The sequence below is a fragment of the Varanus komodoensis genome, unplaced genomic scaffold (genome assembly GCF_004798865.1).
Source record: "Varanus komodoensis strain SLA01 unplaced genomic scaffold, ASM479886v1 scaffold44_3, whole genome shotgun sequence".
Lineage (NCBI taxonomy): Eukaryota > Metazoa > Chordata > Lepidosauria > Squamata > Varanidae > Varanus > Varanus komodoensis.
Genome location: NW_025336010.1, coordinates 1074624 through 1099719, shown reverse-complemented (window position 1 = coordinate 1099719; position 25096 = coordinate 1074624). Strand labels below are relative to the sequence as shown.

At 52.1% G+C, this 25096-nt stretch overlaps 1 protein-coding gene across 1 annotated transcript in view; it reads left to right on the top strand.

Annotated features, from left to right (window-relative positions):
• Window positions 1-11066: 11066 nt before the first annotated feature.
• The window catches only part of LOC123030451 (serotransferrin-1-like), a 30339-nt gene continuing 16309 nt past the window's right edge, over window positions 11067-25096 (top strand). Inside the window, exons 1-10 of the mRNA XM_044444408.1 lie at window positions 11067-11187; window positions 11824-11987; window positions 13382-13481; window positions 15349-15525; window positions 16130-16292; window positions 16378-16442; window positions 17169-17326; window positions 20107-20293; window positions 20404-20552; window positions 24554-24644. Of these exons, the coding sequence (XP_044300343.1) occupies window positions 11130-11187; window positions 11824-11987; window positions 13382-13481; window positions 15349-15525; window positions 16130-16292; window positions 16378-16442; window positions 17169-17326; window positions 20107-20293; window positions 20404-20552; window positions 24554-24644 (1312 nt within the window). The 5' untranslated portion in view covers window positions 11067-11129. The remainder of the gene's footprint in view (window positions 11188-11823; window positions 11988-13381; window positions 13482-15348; window positions 15526-16129; window positions 16293-16377; window positions 16443-17168; window positions 17327-20106; window positions 20294-20403; window positions 20553-24553; window positions 24645-25096) is intronic.

The following is a 25096-nucleotide window of genomic DNA, read 5'->3' as shown; positions in this document are numbered from 1 at the left end:
CGCCGCCGCCGCCATCGCCGTCGCTCCTCGCCCGCCGCGGGTCGCCTCAGCGCTGCGCTGCCCGGACGTCGGCCCGTCGCCACTGGCGCGCCGCCGCAGCCTCCCGAGGGCGGGAGGGCCCACGCGCGGGCGGACGAAGAGGGCGGGGCGGGAGCAGGCGGCGGCCTCGGCGACCGGCGCGGAAGGCGCCGCCCCGCCCCGAGCTCGGCCGGCCGCGCAGAGAGGCCTTGCCTGCCGCGGGCGGGAGGCGGGAGGCGGCTCGGGAGCGCTCCTCGCGCGCGGCAGGACGGGGGAGTGTCGGGGGCGGCCTTGCCGGGGCCGCGGTTCACGTCGCCCCGGTCGGGACTGTGCCGGCCGGCGCTGACGGGAGCGGCGGGCCCAGACGCGCGGGGTCGCGAGCAGCTCCGGCGCCCGCGTAGCGCGCAGACGGGCCGAGGGGGCGGGGCCGAAAGGCCTGCGCATTCTCCCGCCGCCTGCACGGGAGAGCGCGTTTCAGGCGGAGCGGCTGCCCGGCTCTGCCGGGGCACGCACTCGGGGAAAGGCCGGCGAGGAGATACGCACCAAACCATACGCAGCAAATGCCTTGACTAATTCTGTCGACGCGCGTGTCTCGCCGTACAAGCTGCGCCGCCACTTGGACACCCTCCGCTGCTTCCTCATCCCCGAAAGCTGCATTCTGCCCTACATTCGGCCAGATGCACAGGCTTTCGTGGAGACGTTATTTTCTTGAGAAATTTCACACAGAAAAGCCTTGTTTGCCCTTTTCTTTATCACGTTCCATTTCATCCTCACGACCACAACCGCATGAGGTCAGTTAGGCTGGGAGTCAGCCACTGGCCCGAAGTCATCCAGGGAGCTTCAAGGCCAGTGGGGATTGGGACCCTTCTCTGAAGTGCCCAATGCTGTAACCACCACACCACACAGGCTTTCCTGACTAAACTGCCCAGTCTGATTAACTTTGGTTTGTTCATCCTCTGGTCTGTTGCTGACAAGACACAAATTTACGACCTGTTTCTTTGGCTTTAGATGGAAAAGTGAGGGCCATGTGCATGTTTGGGTACTGAGGCCAGGCAAACTCTCCCAGCATTTTCATTTATGTGTTAGACAGCATGGTGGCAAAAGATGGGGACAAGAAGGACAGCAAAGACCTGCAGTCTGGCGGGCTAACAAGGGCTGCAAGCACTATAGAACCCCCCCCCCCCGAGTCCTTTCCCAGCCAGGTGGGCCACAGGGACACCATGACCTATGGAGGGAGCAGGCAACACAGTGAAGGGCCCAAGTATGCCCTCCTGGTGCACACTGAAACAAACTGCTCCCTGTTTTTATTGAAGCACTATATATGCTTTCTGGCTCCTGGGATTACCTCAGAGCAAAGTGGGAGTCTGGCTTCAGGATCTTGATCCCCCTTGAATATCTCTGGGCTAGTCACTTGTCCGTTCTGACATACCTTGATTATCTGTGGCAGCTATTTTGGCACTGTAGTCAGGATAGTTTGTCAAATTTCAAAGTCTGCCTGCTGGCCCAAAAGATCACCTCCTCTGGTCTATGGTATCAAAAGCTGCTCAGATGTCTAACAGCACCAACTGGTAGATGTTTCGCTGTCCAGTTCCCATCTTTCTGGTTCCTGACTCCTAGCTGAGCAGATGTAGGGAAGTAGCTCCAGCTGGTCCAGGGATTAGAAAAATAGAATAGTAGAGTTGGAAGGGATCTATAACGCCATCAAAGCTAACTCTCTTCTCAGTGCAGGACCTCTAGTTAAAGCATCCCTGAAGTATGGCTCTCCAAGCTGCCTTTTGAATGGTTCCAGTGTGGGAAAGCAGACAGCCTCCCTAGCTAATCGGTTCTATTACTGTACTGTTCTTCCAGAAAATTCTTTCTGATGTCTAGCCAGGAAGAAATGACATTGCCAAGCAGAACTTTGAAGAAACCACATCGGACTTTGAAGCTTGAGGGAGGAAAGCCAAGAACTTTGGGGCCCAGATAGTTTTCTATCCTTCCAGTCTGAAGAAGTGAAATGGGCAGGGAAAGAAAAATACTGCAGGTGAATGCCTGGCTGTGAAGCTGCTGGTGGTGTGAGAGATTTGGATTCTGGGATCATGGGCTGCACTTCCTGGAAGCCTGCAGAGTCCCGGGAGGTGGCTGTCCCTTTAGCGTCCCAGGCAGGGCAGGGCAGCGCAGCGCTGCGGAAGGCAAGGGAAAGGGGAGAAGCTGACGCTTGACGACAAGTCAGTGACTGTGGGAGCCAAGCTTGCGATTGTCAAGTGTTATAAGGGCGCGCGAGAGAAGCTGGCAAAGTGCAGAAGGGAAGGAGTATGCTGAGATAAATCGCATAAGGACTGGTCAAAGTGCATTCAGAAGAGGGGGGGATTTGCGAGTGAGGCGTGCCTGTGAAGGGGAAGAGTGCGATGCCTCAGTCAGAAGTGATTAAGGTACCCTGTTTTATCCAGTGAGGAGATACGTTGCTGAACATCTTGAAACCCGCGCGCTTATTGTGCAAATAAAGTTGGATTTTGTGTATTGTTAACTCTTGAGTCATAGGCTGTTTGATTATCAGCCTCTCATCCTTGGGATCCCTACAGCTTGGGCACAATACTGTGGGAGAGCTTATAAGATTGGAATTAAATTCCTCATGGCAGCATTATATACCCAGAGAAAGAGAGGGGAAAAATAAAAGACCCACCATATCCAAGAAAATTATAGGAGAGTACTCATGACAGTGCCCAATAAAAGTCTTCCAAAAATGCAGAAAGAAAGCTAGATTATCATAGAATAGTAGAGCTGGAAGGGGCCATGAAGGCCATCAGGTCCAACACTTTGGGAGGCCTCTTCTGACTTCCTCTGTTTCTATGTTTCTGTTGCAGAACACCCAAGTTACACCATCCCACTCAGACAGCCATCCAGTTTTTTCTGAATGTCTCTAGTGTGGGAGAGCAGACCACCTCTCTAGGCAGCTGATTCCACTGTTGTATTGCTCTGACAGTGAGGAAGCTTTTCCTGCTGTCCAGCCTGAATCTGGGTTGCTGCAACTTGAATTGATTATTCCGTGTCCTACACTCTGGCATCAACGAGAAGAGATCTTGACCTTCCTCTTTGTGACAGCCTTTGAAGTACTGAAAGACAGATATCATGTTCCCTCTCAGTCTTCACTTCTCAAGGCCGAATACGCCCAGTTCCCTGAGTCTCTCCTCACAGGGCGGTGTTTCCAAACCCTGGATTATTGTTACCCTCCTCTGGACCCATTCTAATTTACCCACATCTTTCTTAAATCTTGGTGCCCAGAACTAGACACAGTATTCCAGATGAGGTCTGACTAATGAGGTGTATAGAGGAACTACGACTTCTCATGATTTGGAATACTTCTGTTAATGCATCCCAAAACAGCATTTGCCCTTTTGGTGGCTGCATTGCATTGTTGGCTAATGTTTACTCCAAGATCTTTTTCAGTTCTATTGAGCCATGTATTCCCCATCTTGTATCGATACATCTGGTTTCTTTTTCCTAGGTGGAGAACTTGGCACTTGTCCTTATTGAATCTCATTCTGTTGCTTTGAGCCCAGTGTTCAAGTTTATCATGCTTGCCCTGGACCTTCATTCTGTCTTCTAGGGTGTTTGCTATTCCATCCAGTTTTTTATCATCTGCAAATCTAGTTATCATTCCTTGTACTTCCTCATCTCAATCATGAATAAAGATGTTGAAGAGCATGGGGCCCAGGACTCGTTAAGGTGCCATTGATGAGCACTCTTTGTGTCCAGTTTCGCAGCCAATTTTAGATCCACCTAATAGTTCTTCCATCTAGTCCAGGTTTTGCTAAGTTGCTTATCAGAATGTCATGTGGCACTCTTGAAAGCTTTGCTAAAGGCTAGGTAGATTATGTCCAGAGTGTTCCCTTTGTCCGTTTGGGAGGTTCCCCAAACAAAAAATGAGATTAAATTAGTCTGACAGGATTTATTTTTGATCAGTCCATGCTGGCGTCTATTAATCACTGCATTTTCTTCTTGTAGGTGCTTGCAGATGGATTTTTAATAATTTGCTCCAGAATTTTTCCAGGGGTTGATGTTAGACTAATTGATGTATAGTTCCCAGGTTCATCTTTGTTCCCCTTTTTGAAGATAGGGACAATGTTAGCCCTTCTCCAGTCATCTGGCATTTCTTCTGATTTCCAGGATTTATCGAAGATAATACTCAGTGGTTCCGAGAATTCCTCTGCTAGCTCATTTATCACTCTGGGATGGAGTTTATTGAGCCCTGGAGATTTGAACATGTTTATTCCATCTAGGCATTCCTTTTTTTTATAATAAGTTTTATTCAAAATTTTTAATCCTAAAAACAAAGAAAAACTAAAAATAACATCAATCATCAAAAACATCGAGCCTGCTGGGTCAGCCCCCACATTTTTTTTCCATTTATGATAACATAGAAACATAATCTATATGAAGTCCTGTTTCTCTAGCCAATAATAAAAAGAGTCCCATGTTTGATAGAAGTCAGTATCTTCTTTCTCCTTCAATGAAAAAGTCAATCTGTCCATTTCTGCACAGTCCAAGATCTTTTTTAGGATCAGTTCATTGGTGGGTGGTTCTTCACTTTTCCAGTGTTGAGCAAATGCAATCCTCGCAGCAGTAATTATATGTAAAATCAAGTACACTTCTTGTTTACTAATATCAGCAGGTATAATGCCTTATAAGAAAATTTCAGGTTTAAAAGCTAAAAATTTTTGTAACATTTCCTCAAGCCATTTATGTATTTTAATCCAATACTTTTTTGTAATATCACAAGTCTACCACATGTGATAGAAAGCACCCAATTTATGTTTACATTTCCAACATCCATTTGACATACTTGGAAACATCTTAGCTAATCTATTTGGCGACAGACACCATCTATAAAACATTTTATACAGGTTCTCTTTATACAAAGATGCTAATGTTACCTTAATATTTCTCTCCCACAGCTTTTGCCATTTTTCTAATTCAATATTATATCCAAAGTTTTGTGCCCACATTATCATAGTTTCCTTAACCTGTTCATCTTCCATTCTCCTATCTAGTAAGAAATTATATAGTCTTTTAATCATTTTCTCATCTGATTTAAACATCACCTGATCAAATGCTGTTAAGTCCTTATAAAAACCCCACGTTTTATAATCTTCAGCAAATCTTGATTGTATCTGCACCTTATGCCACCAGGAGATATTAGATCCTTGTTCTTGTGTTTCTTGATTCAATTTCAAACCTCCATCCTTATCCAAAATGTCATCATATCCTATGATCTCTTCCAAGTTCAGTGCATTTGGATATACCAAAGCTTCCACAGGTGAAAGCCATCTGGTAATTTATTATACAATTTTGTCTTTAACTTTTCCCACACCGACATTAATGATTTTCTAATATAGTGACTTGAAAAAGAGCCATGTAGCTTAGCCTTTTCATACCACATATAAGCATGCCAGCCCATTTGCAAATCATGCCCTTCAAGATACAAGATTCTCTTATTTCTTAAAGTTATCCATTCTTTTAGCCACGTTAACTCAGAAGCTTGATAGTACAACATCCAGACAGGGAGACCAAAGCCCCCATTCTCTTTAGCCTCTTGAAGTATTTTTAATTTAATCCTTGGGTTTTTCTTTCTCCATATAAATCTTGAAATTTGGAAATTTAAATCATCAAAAAACTTTCTATCAATTTTTATGGGAATCATTTGGAATAGGAACAAAAGCTTTGGTAATATACTCATTTTAGCTAGTGCTATTCTTCCCAGCAAGGATAATTGCAAATTAGCCCATTTTTCCAAATCACTCTTAATTTCCTTAAATGGTTTATCATAATTGTCTTCTTTCAAGGTGGTACACTTAGCTGTAAGATAAATTCCCAAATATTTAAGCTTTTTAACAATCTGTAAGTCTACTTGTCCCTGCAGAGTTTTTCTCTGGTCCTGTGTAAATTTTTTTACTAACAGTTTAGTCTTTTCTCTATTTATTTTCATCCCAATAACCTCGCCATATTCTTCAATCCTTTGTAGGAGTTTAGGCATTGTTACCAAGGGTTCCTCCATTATGAAAACTAGATCATCTGCGAATGCTTGCAATTTATAGCTTTCGTCTCTGATTCTAGTACCTTTAATGTCCATATCATCCCTGATATTTCTGTTTAACACTTCTAAGATCAATATAAACAACAGTGGTGATAGTGGGCATCCTTGTCTTGTACCCTTTTGTATATCTACAGTATTTGAAATGCTGGCAAGTTGCTTTTCAAAGGTTGCATCCTTGTCCTCTTTTTGACTGGGTGGATGGTAATATATGCCAATAACTATGTTTTTCTTGTTTTTTGGTCCTTTTAAATTTAGCCAGATGCTTTCAATTGGGCTACTAACTTCCTCTTGTAATATAAATCATGTGGCCCTCAGTGTGTATAGTAATGCCCAGAGAATGGGAAACAAACAGCATGACCTTGAACTTGAGAACAGGAGGGCAAATATGACCAGAAAGGTATAGTTGAAATTTGGTAGGATGACCCCCATGTCTGGCATTCAACAGTTGAAGGACAGAACCTGTTCAAGAAAAACACAAGGAACAGAAAGGGAGGTGGAGCCACACTGTAAGAGACATATCTGCACAGAAATACAGGTGGATGCATTAATGCACCTGGATTAATAGAAATGAAAGAAGGGATAAAAAGAACACAGTCACTGGAGTTTGTTATCAACCACCCAGTCAAGGAGATGATGAGGATTACTCTTCTGAAAAGAAAATTGCTGGTTTTTCAAGGAGGCATGATGCTGTTGCTATGGGGGACTTCAGTTTCCTCAATATCCTTTGGGAGATAAATTCTGCCAAACATGGTACCTTCAAGAGATTCCTAACTTGTGTTACTGATGACTTCCAATTATGAACCCTGGATTTTAGATTAATAGACTCAACAATGATAATCAAAGTCCCATGGCAAGTGATTCTAATGAGAAAAGGAGTCCAAGAGAGGTGAGATTTTTTTTAAAGGAAAAATTCTAAAGGCACAATTGCAAACAATTCTAACAAGGAAAAAGGGTCATCTAATTGGGTTGAATGTGTTCAAGTTTTCAGGGCCCAATGAACTCCATCCTAGTTCCAGAAAGGAACTAGTGGAAGAACTTTCAGAATCACTGTCTATTCTTGTTGAGAAATCATGGAGGACAAGGAAAGTGCCAGATGACTGGAGAAGGGCTAATGTTCCCGAATTCAAGAAAGAAAAAAGATGAACTCAGGAACTACAGATCAGTCAGTCTGACATCAATTCCTGGGGAAATTCTTTAGCAGATGATAAAGCAGTCAGTCTGGACACACCTTGGAAACAGTGCAGTGATTACTCGAACAATCCTACCGGACTAGTCTGATTTCATTTTTTGTTTGGTAACCTCCCTGTTGGACTGTGGGAATACTGTGGACATAATCTATCTTGACTTTAGCAAAGCTTTTGAAAGTGCCCCATGATCTCCTGATTAGCACACTAGCTAAAAGTGAGCTAGATGGAACAACAATGAGATGAATTCACAGTTGGCAACAAAATCAGACTGAAAAAGTACTCATCAGCGCTACCTTCTCAAACTGGAAACAGGAAGCAACTGGGATACTGCATTATTAAATCCTGATCCCAGCAGTCGTCAACATTTTTATTAATGATTTGTATAAGGAAAGTGCAGGGAATACTTACCAGATTTGCAGATGACAAAAAACTGGGTGGGGCAGCTAATACCCTGGAAGACAGAAACAAGGTTTGGGGTGACCTTGATAGGTGGGCGTGCTGGGCTGAAAGTCACAGAATGAAATTCAGTAGGGCCAAATGCCAAAATTTGCACCTAGGGAAAAGGCACTAAATGCACAGTTCTGAGAAGGGGAAACCTTGGTTCAACAATATGGCAAGTGAGAAGGATTTTGGAATGGTTGTAGATCACAGGCAGAAAATGAGTCAATAATGTGATGTGCTTGCAAAAAAAAGCAATTGCTTCATTAATTGACCTATCAGCTCCAAATTCTGTGAGGTACTACTTCCCCTTTACTCAGCACTGGTTAGGCCTCATCTGGAGTGCTGTGTCCAGTTTTGAGCACCGCAGTTTAAGGAAGATGCAGGGAAGCTGGAAATGGTCCAGAGGAGGGCAGCAAAGATGATCCAGGGACTGGAAACAAAGCCCTGTGAAGAGAGAGTGAAAGAACTGGGCTTGTTTGGCCTTCAGAAGAGAAAACTGAGCAATGATTTGATAGCACCCTTCGGTATTTGAAAAGTTGCACAGAGGAAGTCCAGTATCTCTTCTCGATCATCCCAGACATGGAAGAGCAGCCTCAAGTAACAGGAAGCCAGATTCCAGCTAGATGTTAGGAAGAACTTCCCGACTGTTGGAACGATATGACAATGGAACCAATCACTGAGGGAGGTGGTGGGCTCTCCTGCACCAATGGCATTCAAGGTGTGTGTTTATTTATTGATGGCATTTGTATGCTACCCCATAGCCAGAGGCTCTCTGGGCGGCTCATTAAAATACAGATAACAATAATAACTAAAACCATGGAACACAATAGAATAAAATACAATATAAATATACCCATATAAATACAGAGTGGTGCTAGGAGGTGATTAAGTACATGTTAATCACGTATACTTTCACCATGTAATCAGAGTGGCACCAATTGCACAGAAGAGAAAGGTAACAGTACAAGGTCTGCTGAAATATAAAAAGAAGGGGAGATCCCTTATTGGGGGGGAGCACAACTGTGGCTGAGCATGCCCAGTAGCCCTGCACCGCTGGCTGACTATTGGAGGGAGTTTGGGCTCACATTCAGATCCACTCTTTTTGGGCCAGCAGTGTGATTCTTCGTGCATCAGTCCTGGTAGATAATAGCTCACCTCGATGCAGGTGTGATGTGGGTCCAGCTGCTGCGTGTTGCTCCAGTCAAGGCTTCTGGGCCCTCTTCAGGGACAGCCCCTCATTAGAGCACACTGCAGACTCTACATATGACGCAACCAGAGCTGCATAAATGTTGCCAAGTCGGGCCACCTCGGGAAGGGTCACTGCTGTACCGTGGTTGTGTAAATGTGTTCCATGCCACCATGGCCACCTGAGGATCCAGGGATGGTGAGGGATCTGAGAGCACTTCCAAGCTATGGACCTGATCCCTCAGGGGGGCACAACCCCTTCCACATAGGTTGATTCCTTCTACCCAGGTCAGGCTTTCTACTGACCAACAATAACACTTGTTTGTCCTCATCCTGCCCTTTACAGAAGCCAGGAAGGTTCAAAGGTTTCAACTGCTTCCATGCTATCCACTGACAAAGAGCGGTAGTGTTGTGTATCATTGTTATACTGGAGGCACCTTACTCCAAAGCCCAAAATGTGCATTCACGCAGATACTGTATGTGAGGGACCCATGTGTGTGGAGTTTCACAGCCCTCTTCCAGCTCCTGTGCAGCCGCTGCAAAACCACAAGGCCCACGATAGTCCTGAAGGACACCGTGTTTGATGGCGCCCCACACTGCCAAGAGTTCCAGGAGAACTGATGAGCCCTGCTCTTCCCACCCACCAAGTTCACCCCCTGAGTGAATCACACCCGGCCTGCTAAGGCTTTCCAGGTAGCAGTGCCCCATTTTTCTTACGCTCTTCGGATTCTATATTGTTCCCCCAGACTGAAATGTCTCCCTTGAGGCTGGGTTTCTTATGGTTTGCGCTGTAAGCAGAACCACACTGGGTGTTGTCGGGATTTCTGGCACCTTTCCTCTTGTCATTGCCCGCCCCCCCCACCAAGGGCCAGCTCCGCGAGGCTGCCTGCATGCGTGGGTAGAGCTGCGGATGCAACCACCCGCTCATGGAGTCTGGCTAGCCCCATTCATGGGGGCATCTGCCACAGCAAGGAAGCACTGGGGGAGCTTTCAGAACAGGCAGGGCTGTTGCTGCCGGGCCTGGGGACTTTCATAAGATCTCGGCACATGGCCAGCACCTCGCAAGAGCCCGCAGCCACGCAATTGATCGGAGCTCCCTGCTGCTGCCACCACACAGTTCTCCCCGCCTGCCACTGCAGCAACGCCAAGGCCGAAGGCACGCCAGTCTGGGGCTGGCGGCGGCAAGGAGGGAGGGTTGCCTGGCGGGGAGGAGGGGCTCTACCATGGGACACGTTCTTTGCCACAGGTGGCAAGAGAGGCTGCATCTGGCCTGCTGGCCACCACTAGAATGTGGCCCTCAAGAAATTCTCCAAAACTGAATTCAGCTCAAGGACCGAGAAAAAGTATCCATGTTGTACTAAGTCAGCCAATGCAGGTCCTGGATGCAGGCCCCATTTACTCTGGTCCAGTACCATCCAGCCGATTTTTCACGCCTCGCAGGTTGCCCCTGGGTAAGTAGATTGGGGGCACCCTTTAGGATGTTAGGATGAGGACCAGCTGGCCTGTGTGCACACCTCCCCCGTGCCCCGCTGCCACAAATTGCTCACAGCTTTTAGAAATGTGTGAGTGCAGCATCTGGAGACACCCCCACCCCCAGGTCAGCAGGGAGGCCCATCCCATGCAGTCATAGTTGGCAGGGGCTGTGCCCGTGCCTCGCCCACGGTCCGTGACCTCGCCTTCCTCCTCCCGCCCCCTCTCAGGCCAGGCTGCCCCCTCACTGCAGCTGTGCACTCAGTGGGCAAGGCCCTTCCAGCTGAAATATGGGGGCACCGTGAGCATTCGGTTGTAATGTAGGTGGAGGGCTACAGAACTCCTTAAGAAACATCTTTAAAGGGAGGATTTGAAATCCAGTCGAGCACGGGCTTCTGCTGAATGCAATGTGTGGTTTGCTTTTTAAGGTCACAGAGTTCTGTCTAATTGGAATGTGTGAGGAAAGAAGAAAGACGATGCTGTAGCCCTTTTATTTGTTCTGTCTTTCCAAGACGCAGGCCAAGCCTAGCATGACAGCCCTCCTCCCCCAGTACGTCCATGTGAGCCCGGGGGGGGCCCTCTTTCCCCACCCATTGATCTGGCTTCCAGATGCTTCTGCACCACCCCTTTCCGTCTTCCCACCCAACCACCACATTTTAAGGCCGCTTCAGTCATTTCTCTGGAATCCCTGGTATGAGGCAAGATGGAGGCTCCCACATAGAAGCACGCAAGACTGAGGCTGTGGATCTGCAGCCATGAAGGCGTTGCCAGCTGCCCTGCTTCTCCTGGCCACTCTTGCTCCTCTGTCTACAGGTAAGGGTAGCGAAAAGCAGCCTGTGCCTGAAAAATGGACTGTGTGACCCAGAAGCTTGCCATGTTTGTTGCAATGGTCAACACCAGCAAGAAGGACTGATAACCTCTTCTCCACCAGCAATATTCCACTGTGCCAGAAGTCTTCTGCGCTACTTTAGTGCTTTAAATACTGTCTGTGTCTATATTTCTATGCCGGGCTCATTGCCAGCACCAGAACATGCCTCTGTATTATTGTTTGTACCACGTATGCCTTGCATTGCTGCAGTGGGAGAACGCCAACCCGTCAGGTCGAATTTGCACATGGTGAGGAGCGGAAGGGAAGGGAAGGGAAGGGAAGGCGCACACGAGCTGAGGGGAAGAAGGGGGAGGCTGGTGGGGAGTGCTTACGCAGAGGCAGCCAGGCCCACAGCTCAGCCTCAGAGCTGCTCGCGTGCCACCAAGCACTACAAGCAGGCCGGGGGCTTCTTGTGCCTCAGGTGGGGGGCCAGGTGGGGACAGGCAGAGTGGTGTGCGAAGGCCTTCGCAGACAGTGAGCCTGGAGGAAGGATCTGAAGGAAGAGCGGGGTGGAAGAACCCCTGGTTTGAGCCGGCCCTGTGCCGTTGACACGGCTCCTGCTCTGCCTTCCGTTCCTGCAGGCAAGAAGTTCCGATGGTGCACACTTTCCGATCTGGAGCAGAGGAAGTGCTCAGAACTGTCCCGAGCGCTCGTGGCCGTGCTGCCCCCCGCTGCAGTCAGTGCCTTCGCCCGGGTCTCCTGCATCAGCGCACGCAACGCAAACGACTGTATCAACAAGATCCGAGTGAGTTCCTGAACATCTCGGAGATTTTCCAAACCACACGTTCTTTTGTTCAGTGCGCCTTGCCAAAGGGGGGATAAGTCCTTTGCCATTCATGGATCGGGGTAAGCTGTTATGTCAACTGGACCTGATCCTTTGACACTGCACCTACCCAGGCAAGCCTGCAATGGAGAATGGGAAGGCAAGGCCGCCTGAGTCTGGTGGGTAAACATGCATGGCGTAGGAGAGGATGGCATTTGCATGCAGCTGGGCTAGTGTCCCTGCCCCTGAGTCTCTTGGGGCGCCGTCTCGCCACTGATTCTGCCCCTGCCTTTCCGCCATCACGCTGCTCTTCCAACACTCCAGGGCAGCTCTGCCTGGCGAATGGGAGGTCTCTGCCTGAAGTGGCAGTTTTCCAGCATGGCAAAGGGAAGACGGAAGGCAGGCAGATCTGGCCTACTGGACCCAATCCCCGGGAAACTTCCCACCAGAGTAAAGCTGTTGACTCATCAACATCAGAACTGTAAAACCAGAATTGTTCTGTTGTTGATGTTGAGCGAGCTTGGAAAAGACATTCCTTCCATTTCAGAAAAGATGGATTTAAAGAGCAAAGCGTCTCTGGAGGCAGCAAACAGCAGCTTCAAGCTGGCTTCTGTTGCACATGAATAAATAAGAGAACAAAGTCTCTTGTTTTGCAGAAACAGAAAGCACAAATCTTGTTGTTTTGTTTGCCATATTCTTTCTGAGGATGGGAATCGCAACAAAGGACAGTTTATCACTCTTCGGAGGCAAAAGCTCCCTGCTCAAAAGCAAAACTCATTTGAGCAATGTGACTGCGATGACGCCACAAGCGCAATGTTGGTGCCCGACGTGCTTGTGCCCCTCGAGGCTGCCCACAGCGGCTCCGCCGGGAGGAGGCGCGCTCCGGTGCCTGGAGAAGCGCCCCCACAGGCCTGGCGGCCCTGCAGCGCCGCCGCTTTTCGTGTAGCCCCGTGTGCTTGGGCGCCAGCAGCGTCCACCCTGCCGGCAGTGGTCCAGCACACCCTCGGGCAGGGGCACGAGCAGGCGGCGGTGCGCAGCTGGGTGGCAGCAGCCGGGGCTTCCTCGCGTGACTGGACTCCTGCTCCGGGCGGAGGCGCAGCGACTGTTGCGCTGTGCTTGCGAGGTTGCTCAAGAGTTGCCGGAGGGATTGCGGCGCTCAAGTTGCTACACTGCTCTTAGATCCTGTCTCCGCCCAAACCAGATGAGAGGGTGCGTGAGAGGAAGCAGGACGCCCGCCCGCCCGGAGGAGGCTGCCGGACCGGAGCGACTGCAGTCCCACAGCTGCCCAGGGAGCTGCCCTGGCGAGTGGCGCAGGAATGGAACGTGGCATAACGAACTCAGCAGCTGACAGCCTTGCCCTCTGCCCGTATTTCCAGGTGAACAAAGCGGATGCTGCCTCCTTGGATGCTGGAGATGTGTACTCTGCCGTGCAGCTTCATGGCCTGAGCGTGGTGGCAAAGGAGGTCTACCCAGAGGGTCAGTTCCCGGGGCCCCCACTGAAGGGGGCCTGTGGAAACGCAGGGGTGGGGGGTGGGAGGCCAACTCTTAGCTCCAGCATGGTCCCCAAGTGGGCCAAGCATAGTTTAAGGATGAACCCCAGGGAGCACGTGCCAGAGGAGGGCCACAGCATTCCCAGGTGTGACTTCACGCGGCAGTTGCCCTGCTCACAGGTCCTGGGGCCAGAGCCAAGCGCCCCACCTGGAAGCGCACCCACCAGGCCTCTTGTCCAGAGAGGGGAGGCTTGCTGCCCATGCCCTCCGTGAAGCGGCACCCGGTGTTTCCTTTTAACTGCTTCGTTGCTTTCAACTTTTATAAATGGTCTTGATATTCTTTGGCGTAAATAATGGTATAGAAAAGCCTTCAGTTATATAAATAAGTAAGCAAGCTGGAAATGGTTCAGAGGAGGGTAACAAGGATGACCTGGGGCCTGGAAACTGCCCTGAGAAGAGAGATGGAAAGAACTGAGTGCATTTAGCCTGGAGAAGAGAAGACTGAGGGGAGATTTTATGTATTTATTTATCGATTTGTATCCTGCCTTTTTCCTACAAGGGGCTCAAGGCAGCTTACATCTCCTCCTCCATCTTATCCCCGCAACAACAACCCTGTGAGGTAGGTTGGACTGAGAGTCTGTGACTGGCCCAAAGTCACCCAGTTGGCTCCATGGCTGAAGGGGACTAGAACGCCTGAGTCCCAGTCCCATGCTCTTAACTCCAAAACCACACTGGCTCTCTGGATAGCTATTTCAGTATCCTCACCAGACGGCAGCCTCCGAGATCCCTTGGGCAGAAGACAATGGACAAGCATTTAAAACCAATGCCCCTGCAGCATGTAACCAGAGTTGTATAACATGATGAGGCTGGGGGAATTAGAAACATACAGAGAAACAGAAGGGGTCTCCCAGGCCATCTAGTCTGACCCCCTGGCTCCAGCCAGCTCCATTCATGTAATCACCAACACGTGGTTGTCCAGTTTGTCCGTGAATGCCCTCACTGATGGGGCCCCCACCACCTCCTGTGGAAGCCCATTTCATATGCAAGGGGTCCTATCCGTCAGGAAGCACTTCCTGGCATCCACCCTGAAGCCTGGCTCCTTCAACTTTGCCCCATTGGAACACGCCCTGCCCTCCACTGCAGGGGAGGACAGGTCACGGCCCTCCTACAATGTGGATCCCAGGACTGGATGCCGTACTCTAGTTGTCGGCACACCAGAGTCATGCAGAGCAGAATCAACCCCTTCCTTGATCTGGGAGCCACATGCCTGGCCAGGCCTCTGGCACAATGAGTGGGCCCAGCCTGGCTGTTAACTTCCCATCCAAAGTGTGCCCCCTCTGACAGGCACGTCCAGCCTGTGGCACAGTGGGGCAGGGCCCGCAGGGATGCCCTGCTTGCATGCCGTGATTGTGGCGATGCCCCCCCCCCCCCCCCGCAGAAGTCCCGGTTCCCACCATACTGGAGGGAAATGAATTTCTCCCGCAGGGATACATTGTGCTGTGATGTAGAGTCTTCTGAGGTGATTTGGTCTGAAAGGCCTGTGTGCTTCGCAAAGGCCTTGTCCGCCCGAGCTGGTTGGCTGGCGCAGGCAGGAGCAGGGCCTCTCTGCGGGGCCTGCAGAGACCCCCACGGGGGATGAGCAACCATCGGCGCCGAACCACAACCGGACTCAGAAATACAGATTTTCCCATTCTCTGTGCCTCTTAAATAACATGGGGGTGACAAAGCTTTGGACGTTGAAAGAATTTTTCCTTTGCCCGCTCCAAAATGCTTCTGTTCACACAGGTCTCGCAGTGTACTTACTAAAGCGACTCCTGCTTCTCCTCCTCCTCCTTCCCCGGCCTGCTTCCCAGGTAGCTGCGTATTCGCTGTCGCCGTGGCCAGAAGGGGAACGCTGGACATCCACAGCCTAAAGGGAACCCGTAGCTGCCATAACGGAGCCCGGTGGACCTCAGGCTGGAACCTCCCGCTGGGCTTCCTTCTGGCCAGCAACCCGCTGATGTGGGGTGGCAACCGCCCTGTCCACCATGGTGAGTGGGCAGTAGCGCAGGGAGGTCCTGTGGGAGGGCGGAGAGGCAGAGTGCGGCTCTGCAGAAGGGGCGCGGCCGAGCCGTGTCGTGCCGGGCCTTCAGCTCGCGCCTCCGGACAGAGCAGGGCGCACCCTCTCGGCACGGCCTGCTGCACTTGGGCGCATTTCACAGGGCACGGTGCCCGCACAAAAAGGGCGGTAGAAGAACCTGACTTTCCTACCTCTGTGTTTACGTGTTGTATCCACAGGGGACACAGATACAGTTTAAGTATTCTTATAATGTATTTTCCACAAAATGTGACATGAGAAGAGATTGTACCAGATCCTATAGAGTTTCAGATTCTATATTGCCTAGGGCCACAATCCTATGTGCATCTGGGAGTAAGTACAACTGAGCTAACAGAACGGACTTCTGAATGGGCATGCAGGGAAACGCACGGTAAGGCTGCATCCCGCGCACATTTACCAAGGAGTAAGTCCCAGGGAAGCGAGTGAAACCATTCCAAGGGAGCACACACTGGCTGATGGGCCGTTGCTCTGCGTTCCTGGGGAGAGAGGAGGGCCCTCGCCACCTGGCCCAGCGCCTTCTCCCCTTCATCCCGCAGTGCTCAGCAGTTACTTCAATGCCAGCTGCATCCCTGGCGCCGGCGCTGCTGCCCCTCGGCTGTGCGCTCTCTGCCAAGGACAGAAATCCTACGTCCAGGACAAGAACCACTTCTGCGAGGCCAGCAGCAGCGAACCTTTTCACGGCTCAGAGGGAGCCTTCAGGTGGCCCTGCCCTGCCCTGCCCTGCCCTGCTCCTTCAGACTGGGGGGCTGAGCCCTTCATGCTGACGCAGTTTCCACCTGTTCAGGTGCTTGAAAAGCGGAGTGGCGGATGTGGCTTTCCTGGACCACCTCACAATCATGAGGGCCACAGGTAAGTGACTTGGTCCAGCCTTAGTGGTGCAGAAAGGTGAGTGGCCACACCTGCTGTGCTGGGTTCCTCTCTCCACTGAGTGGTGGGAAGAAGCCTGGGGGCACGGGACACACTCTGGCTTAGCTTCCCTGGGAAGGCAAGAGGGGGGCTGCGGGAGACACGAGGCGGTTTATCATATTTGAGGGCATGTGGAGGCAGGCAGCTTAAACTCTTCAGGACCAAATCCTGACAGAGGCAACAGTCTTGCAGAAAGGGCCCAGTTGCTCCCACTCAAGCACTGCAGTCTCTTGTGTTTCTCCCCGCTTCCCCTGTTCACTCTCTCTCTCACCTTCCCCTCCCCCCGCCACCTGGTAACCTGCATCCGCTATCACTTGGGGGGTGAAAAGGGAAAGCATGCCTTGGCCAAGCTGGTCTCGCCCTCCGGAGGCTCCCGGAGCTGCTTCCGGGCACAGGGCAGCTGTTCCTTTGATAAACGAAGTTCCGTGCAACATTGCTTCACACAATGCCCGCGATGCCGTTAACCTTCTGCTGCCCAAGCCCTGCCCCCAGCCCCAAATGCTAGTGCACTGGTCCCGCCAGATGCTGCCACCTTCAGCGAGCCTGCGGTGCGGCTTTGGCCTGGGGCCTGAGGGCAGCTGCCCGGGGTGCCGCTGAGGAGGGCCGATCGCTGCCCCTCTGCCCATCTCTTGCTCCGGCCCCTGAACGCCACCTCTCTGTCTGGCTCAGAGTCCGAAGAAGACGACTATGAACTGCTGTGTCCTGACGGGTCCACAGCGCCCCTGCCAGCCTATGCCACCTGCAACCTGGGCCGTGGGCCAGGACGGGCTGTTGTCACACGCCACAGCTTCCAGAAGGTTGCCAGGAAGTTCCTCGCCACCATCCAGGTACCGCGGGGCCAGGAGAGCGCAGCTGCTGGCAAGTAGCGGGGTTCCGTCCGAGGGCCCCAGTTCTCCCAAGTGCTCTTGTGCTGCAGGGAAGGATCCTGCATGGCCAGGAAGCGGGGGTGCCGCCTGCTGCCTGGGTCCGTGCCCAGGAGCCTGGCAGGGGGCTGGGAACGGGGTGCCACCTCATGGGCTCTGTGCACAGAATGCCACCCTCTGACCAGTGCAAAGCAAGGTGCATGGGACAAACCCACATGCTCCTGCCCGGTGTTCCTGTGGGGCGGGCTTGGGAGGCCGTCCCACCCAGGCCCAGCGCCCTCTTCCCAGCAACACTCAGCATCTTAGTCATGTTTACGAAAGAGAGGCTGATATAATCACAGTGTTTGGAAGGGTGTGAACATTACTTAGAAGAAACACTGATCTGGGTGGTGCAAGAAGGCATGAATCATGGCAGATAATTGAGCGAAGGAATCATTTGAGAAGAATTCAGGGCAAAAGATTCTGACTTGAAAGAGTCTGCAGAGGGTCAGGATGGGGAGCAAACGATGTGTGCCCCCTACTCCTCACTGTTGCCCCTCTCCCTTCCTCACTTCAGTTCCCCCCTTCTCTCCTTTCTTCCTAACATTGGACTGGAGGGAAGTGAGGAGAAAGAAACCAAAGGCATCGATACAAGATGGGGAATATGTGGCTCAACAGAACTGAAAAAGAAAAAGATCTCAGAGTAGTTGTAGACAATAGGCTAAACATGAGCCTACAATGCGATGCAGCTACCAAAAGGGCAAATGCTATTTTGGGATGCATTAACAGAAGTATTACTTCCAAAACATGAGAAGTAGCAGTTCCTGTATACTCCTCACTAGTCAGACCTCACCTGGGATAATGTGTCCAGTTCTGGGCAACAAGATTTAAGAAAGATGCAGGTAAATTAGAAAGGTCCAGCAGAGGGCAACAAAAATGATGCAGGGCAGTGATGGTGAACCTTTTAGAGACCAAGTGCCCAAACTGTAACCCAAAACCCACTTATTTATCGCAAAGTGCCAGCACTACAATAAAACCCAAAAACTGAGGTTTTAGTTTAGAAAAAACAACTCACAGCCAGACCAAGCAAATATAAATATATCCTTGGCAGTGCGCTGACCAAGCTTGGACGTGTCACGGCTAAAGAGTTGCGGCTTGTGATGTCATTGCCTGGTGCTGCTACTCCTTTCCGAGCATGTGCATGGCCCCTGTGTAAACTGTTATCCAATGCTCGGCTGCTGGGGCGATGCTGGGGCGACTTGGCTCACATGCCGACAGAGAGGGCTCTGCGTGCCACTGCGGCACGTGTGCCATAGGTTCGCCACCACTGATCCAGGGTTTGGAAACATGGCCCTTTGAGGAGAGACTGAGAGAACTGGGCATGTTCAGCCTTGCGAAGAGAAGACTGAGGGGGGACATGAGATCCCTCTATAAGTACCTCAAAGGCTGTCACAGAGAGGAAGGTCAAGATCTCTTCCTGCTGATACCAGAGTGTAGGACATGGAATAACTGATTCGATTTGCAACAACGCAGATTCAGGGTGGACATCAGGAAAAGCTTCCTCACTGTCTGAACAATTCGGCTGTGGAACCCGCTGCCTGGAGAGGTGGGGGGCTCTCCCACACTGGAGACACTCAAGGAGGAACTGGACTGCCCTCTGAGTGGGGTGGTGTCACGTGGTGTCCTGCAACGGCAGGGGCTGACCCAATAGCCTCCATGGCCCCTATCCATCCACGACAGTGCAGCTGCTCAGAGGTGTTACTGAGCAGTGTCCTTCGGCAGCCCAGATGCACACAATAAGGCTGGGGGCGGGGGAGGTGCCGGCTCGTGCACTCGCTTGTGCACAGAGGCTGTTCGGCTCCCTCTGCCCTCAAAGTGGTTGCAGGCTTTGGCCCGGTGGCTCCACGGAACCATGGGGCAGGAAGGAGCTGATTGTGCCCAGGAGCTCCCTGGAAGCCTGGGAGGCCTGCTTGCTCTGGTTTGCTCTGGAGCTCCTGCACAGACTCCTGGGGGCCCCAGGTAGCCGAGGCTCTTTGGCCACACTCACTCCACCTCCGGACCAAGGCTGGCTCCTGTCATGGTCCAGGACCCCCCGTGAGGTGAAGCGGGTGCTGTTGGGGAATGGGGGCTGAGCCAGCATGGTGGACTCGTGGTGCTGCTGCAGGAACGCCTTGGGCATCACCAGGCCTGCCTCCTGGGAGGACCGTGGGGTGCCAGCCTCGCACAATTGCCCTTTTCCGTGAACGCACTGAACTGTGGAGCAGAGGCCTGGCCCCTGGGCTCACACGCTGCAGCCTGGGGAGGCTGGCTGGTCTCTGGTGCCGAGATGGAGCCCTGGAGCACATGAACCGACAGGAAGGTCCCTCTGAGCACGTGCGGTATTTTCTCCTCACCCCAAGGAGCCCCAGCCAGTCTGAGCCAGGGAGTGCCACCTGCTCTTCCAGGGAGCTCTCCTGGCCCTCGCAGGCACCTCTGCAGCATCTCACCCGACTGCACGTTTGCCCCCAGCCTAAGGATGCCCCCCAGCCTGGCAGCCGCATGTAGGCAGTCGTGAGCAGAGCCAGCTGGAGCCGGGGTCAGACTAGATGACCTGGGAGACCCTTCAACTCGCTCTGCTTCTGTGTCTGTGATTGTATGTGGGGTTCCAGTTCCTTTCAAAGGGCAGGAGAACTTGGTGGTGGGTTCTCAACAGTTGGTTTCGTGGTGTGTGTTGGACACGTCGGCAGAGCTGTGTGGAACTAGGCACTGCTTGTTCTTGTGCTCAGCACCTCTTTGGAAAAGCGGGGAAGGAGAGGGTCAGGTTCGAGCTCTTTGCATCTGCGCCATTCAGAGGGAAGGACCTGCTCTTCCATGACGCAACTCGCCACTTCCAGACAACTGCCGAGGAGGCCCAGATCAGTCGCATCCTCGGCCTGGAGTATGTGGCTCTCCTGCAGGCCTTGGGCCATGAAGGTGAGAACGCTCCCAGGCACCCTGGGAGCCCAGCATGGGAGGCTCGCTTGGCATGGGGGGGCAGCTGGTCCTTCTGCCTTGACTGACGGGTGCCTCTCCCGCTGCCGCAGGGAGCTCCCTCACCAACAGCCTGGTGCGCTGGTGCTGCATCGGGGATGCCGAGCTCCGCAAATGTGAGGAGTGGGCTTTGCACATCAGGTCAGACCCCCTGGTCTGTGTCCACGCAGACTCCAAGACCAACTGCATTGAGCTGATTAAGGTGAGTGATGCAGCCTGGGAGCTGGGCTGGCCGGGAGGGAGGGGCAAATGCTCTGCATTTTTAACGGGACAAAAAGGAACAAAGCAGTTTCAGTCTGCCGCGATGGCTGACGCTTCTGCCAAAACCTCGGCCAAGGTTGACCCTTCTTGGTTGCCATTTCCTCTGTCTGGACAGGCGCTTTTGACCAGAGCAGGAGAGGAGGGCCTGGTGGAGTTCAGACTGGCTTGCATCGTGGCCCCACAGTCTCCTCCCCTTCCTCCCAAATGGCCCCTTTCTTCCTCTGCAAGGGCACTTTCCCAGCCTTGGAGCGAGGCCGGAGCAGGTCTGCCTGTATCACCTGCCACGGGAAGTGGGGCCAGAGCCCTCATCCACTGCTCAGAGGCCAGTCTGTGCGCTCAGCTCTCAGGACAGGGGACACAGCCCCGCGGACACCATCAGAAAGGCGGAGGGTTGCTCCTTGAACGACCATTCACCTTTTCAGGTGAAATGAAAAGGTTCTATCAAAATGTTTAATCAAAGAGGTAATATCCTGCTCAGGCTGTGGATCTGGCTCTTGCTGAATGCTTCCAGATTATCGTTCCAGTGGCTGCCAGATAATGGCTTATGGCTGAGCAACACACTTTAAACAAAGCACACCCAAAACACTGCTTTGAGTTGATTCAGTTTTAGGATTGTACTGACAAGGTTAGCAAGGGGAACAACTTTTGATTCATTTTTATTTCATTAGAAATATACTTGACACAATGCATCAAAATATAGCCTGCATAAAATAAACTAAAAACATTCCTCATTGTCAGACTTAATCGCCAGCTTCCTAACAGCGTAACAGGAAATAGCCTTTCCTAGACTTCTTGGACTTCTGATTCGGGATTGCAGTGGAGAGATCTCGCTCTAAGGGCTGAGCTCCCCAGTCGCCCTGGAGACGCTCTTCAGCTGTGCAGCCCTAGTGGGGTTCCCATGGGAAGTTCTCCAAGCACATCCTGATCCCAGTGCCCTTCTGCGTGGAAACCGCCACAGGGCTAGTGCTGGCTGGGCTCGCACGGCTGGCTGTGGGCAACAAGCTACATCGGGTTGTTGTGTCAGGTGAGCTCGGGCCACTCCCCACAGGGTGGCTGCTTTGCAGGCCGCAAACCGTGCAGACGGCCCCTCGTTTCCTTTTGCCCTTGTTGGATGCCCAATGAGTTGTGCTTTCTGGACCTCGGGGACTGGCTCCACCATGGTTTGAGGGAAGTGGCAAGCAAGCCACCCTGGCTCCATGTTAAAAGGAAGCTTGCATGTTGACCGCTCCTGCCAAAATGAACGGCTCCCACACCTGGGGTGGCCCGTGCTTCCCCACCAGCCCAGGTGCCCAGAGACCTGTGGAAGGGAGGTGGGGAAAGGCAGGCTAAGAAACTGAGGGGATGTCACTTGGGGCAGGTGATCGGCTCAGCCGCTGGTCCGCTTTCGTGGGGTCGCCATGGCTTCCCTTACCTTTGGCAGCTCGCTTTTCGACAGCTGCTGCAGAGTCCGAAGCGAAAAGCAGCCTTTTGGGCCCATGTGTGTGGCTGCGGCAGCTGGAAGCAAGCCAGCCCGGGACCTTGCGCAGGCAAGCCTTCCCGTTTTGGACCACAGCAAGCATGGGGTGCAACAAAACGCTGTGAAAATCTCTTGTGTTCAAAAACCAAAGGGGCTGGTGAAATAGGGGCAGCCCCTGCACCACTGGCTCTCCCTCCAGAGGTAAGGAGAGGAGCTACTGGGGACACTAAAGCAGGGAAGGGACCATGAGCGGACGAGTGCCTTCGGATGCGGCAGGGGGAAGAGGCAAGGCCGGCGGGGAGAGGGGCGGAAGTGGAACCCACGGGGGTCCCATTGCTCATCAGGCTGTTCCGCACCTGGGCTGCAGAGCAACCTGTGACCGGAAATCGTTCTGCAGGCAGGCAGGCAGGCCGGCCGGCCTCTGCCGGTTAATCACAGGGTAGGTTAGTGCCTGACGAGAACCTGCCCATTATCTATGGTCCCATCAATTAAGGTACACCGTCTCATTAACCTCACGTTCCTGAAAAAATAACATGCACAAACGGCTTACACATACTCGTTTTAGGGTATATGGTCAATTCTGAATCATACCTTTGAAAAGATCCCTGAGGTGCCATTTCCGAAAGCAAGTCAACCGCCAGGTCCACAGGTGAGGCTCAGCCCTCCCACGGCCCCGGGGATGCCCTGCCCTGCAGGACTCTGTGCCCCTCAGTGCTGTGCAGCTGGAGCCCCAGGCACCGGGAGTGGCGGAAGCCCCCTCCCCCCCAAGTCCCGTCCAGGCTGGCAGGGGTGCAGGGCAGCTCGCATCCTGGCCTCTGGCCCCTCCCTTCCTGCCCACCAGCAAGCCCATCGTCCCCCTGGCAGCGGCTCTCTGACCCGAGAGAGGCAGCAGGCCCAGGTCCTTGCACGTGGGCTGCCAAGGGGGCTTCTGGGTCAGAGCACTGCCTGCAGACCCCGTCGCTCAACGGGGGCTCCTCCAGGGATCAGGGGGTGGCTTGCTGTTCTCCTTACTCAACATTTGCAAATTAAACTTCAGTGTATGATGTTCGTCCATCATTTTCGATGTGGACCTTGACATCTAACAGGTTGTGAGTTGTCCACGGTGTGTCCGCAGGTGGCTGATAAGGCCGATATGGGCACGGAGTGTTCTGCCACATGTCAGGCAGACATGTGTGGGCACCACTGTTCCAATGTTTGCAACTCTGGCTTTATGGAGTCATTTGTTATGTGAATCAGGTACTTGTTGAGAGCAGCCTGAACATGAGCCAGGACTAACACCACCCCATGGCTGCCAGGTCTAGGGAGGTGCCAATGCCCCTCTGTAAGACTCTGGTGCACCCACAACTGGAGTCCTGTGTCCAGATCTGGGCTACACATTATGAGGAAGACATAGCTAGGCTGGAATCAGTTCAGTGCAGGGTCACAAGGCTGGTAGCCGGATTGGTGCGGGATGACATATGAGTTGAGATTGAGGGAACTGGGAAGAGGAGACTCCGAGCGGAACTTATAGTGACATGCAGGTATAGGAAGGAGTGCCACAAGGTAGAGGGCGGTGACCTGCTTTCCCCTGCAGTGGAGGAAAGGATGCAGTCAATCCAGTGGGGCAAAGCAAAAGGAACCTGGTTTCAGGTTGGATGTCAGGCAGTTCTTCCTGATGGTTGGGACCCCTCAGGTATGGAATGGGCTTCCAGGGGAAGTGGTGGGGGCCCCATCAGCAAGGGTGTTCAAGGAAAGATTGGACACCCACATGTTGGGCATGGCATGAGTGGAGCTGGCTGGAGCCGAGGGTCAGATGAGATGGCCCAGGAGGCCCCTTCCCACTCACCCTGCTTCTGTGCTACTGCATCTCTGACCTTCTGTGGCTCCTGGCCAACCTGGCAACTGTGTGAGATGCCAGTGGCTCAGAAGTGCATGTGCAGCTGGATGCATCTTTATGTATCTTTCTTTAATTCAGTTTCCACTGTTTACTTATTTATATTTTCCAATTCTTAATTAACTATCAGTAAAGGTTTGCATTTCATAATAAGGAACCTTACCTTGTTTTAAGTGTGATTGCTTATCGTTTTCTTAACGGCCTTCCCCACTGGCCTAATAAAGCAGAACTGGCTGTTCCATAAGAATCCAGGGCATGCAGCAAGCACCTTTTTGTCTTAATATTTCTGTGAAACACAGACATCAACTTCTTTTAGCCAAGCTCTCCAGATGCATGTCTGCTCAAACCAATGTTTCATCTCTTGAAATTATTGCTGTATCACATCACCAGGTATTATGGGGCATTCTTAATCCTTAAAGTCAGGAAAACTTCAAGTGACAAGTCACCTGTGAAAAACCACAGGGGTAGACTCAGACTTCTAAATGTGAGTTTAAAGGTCTCCCAGTCCCACTGACTCCCAGGCCAACGTGGTAATGGCAGAAAAGAGGCAGGAACTCCACAGCTCCAAAGACAGGTGTCAGATTGCTAACCGGCCCCTTTCTCTGTACGGCAGAACAACGGGGCAGATGCCGTTACGCTGGATGCAACACATGCCTACTTCGCAGACAAGTGTGGCCTACGTCCTGTTGCTGCAGAATGTTATGGTGAGCTTGCTTGCTTCTTTTCGTTGTATTTCTCTCAATTTTCATTAAAAACACAAGAAACAAGTAAACAGATAAAGGGCAGAAAGCTGCTGGTTTCAGGATCAGACCTGCCACATCTTGGATAGGCGCCACTGGTTTCCTGGTTCGGAGGAAAGCACGCTGTTTCGGCAGCAGGGCCTCGCTGCCCTGTCCCGATCTGGAAACAAGTGCTTTGACCGGCGGGCTTCCTCTTGCGCGAGCTCCAGCTCCAGCCTGCTGCGGTGCGGGAGCCGTGCCGGAAGGGCCCCAGTCGCATCGTGCCGCACAGGCCACGGCGAGGGCACACAAGGAATAAAAGGGTGCAGGAACAGCGCCTGAGAATTCCAGGGGAATGGCTCCAGAGCGTTAGCAGCAGGCTGGCCGTGGGGTCGCCGGCACCAGCCGCAAAGGGGGATTCGGCATGAGGACCCTCC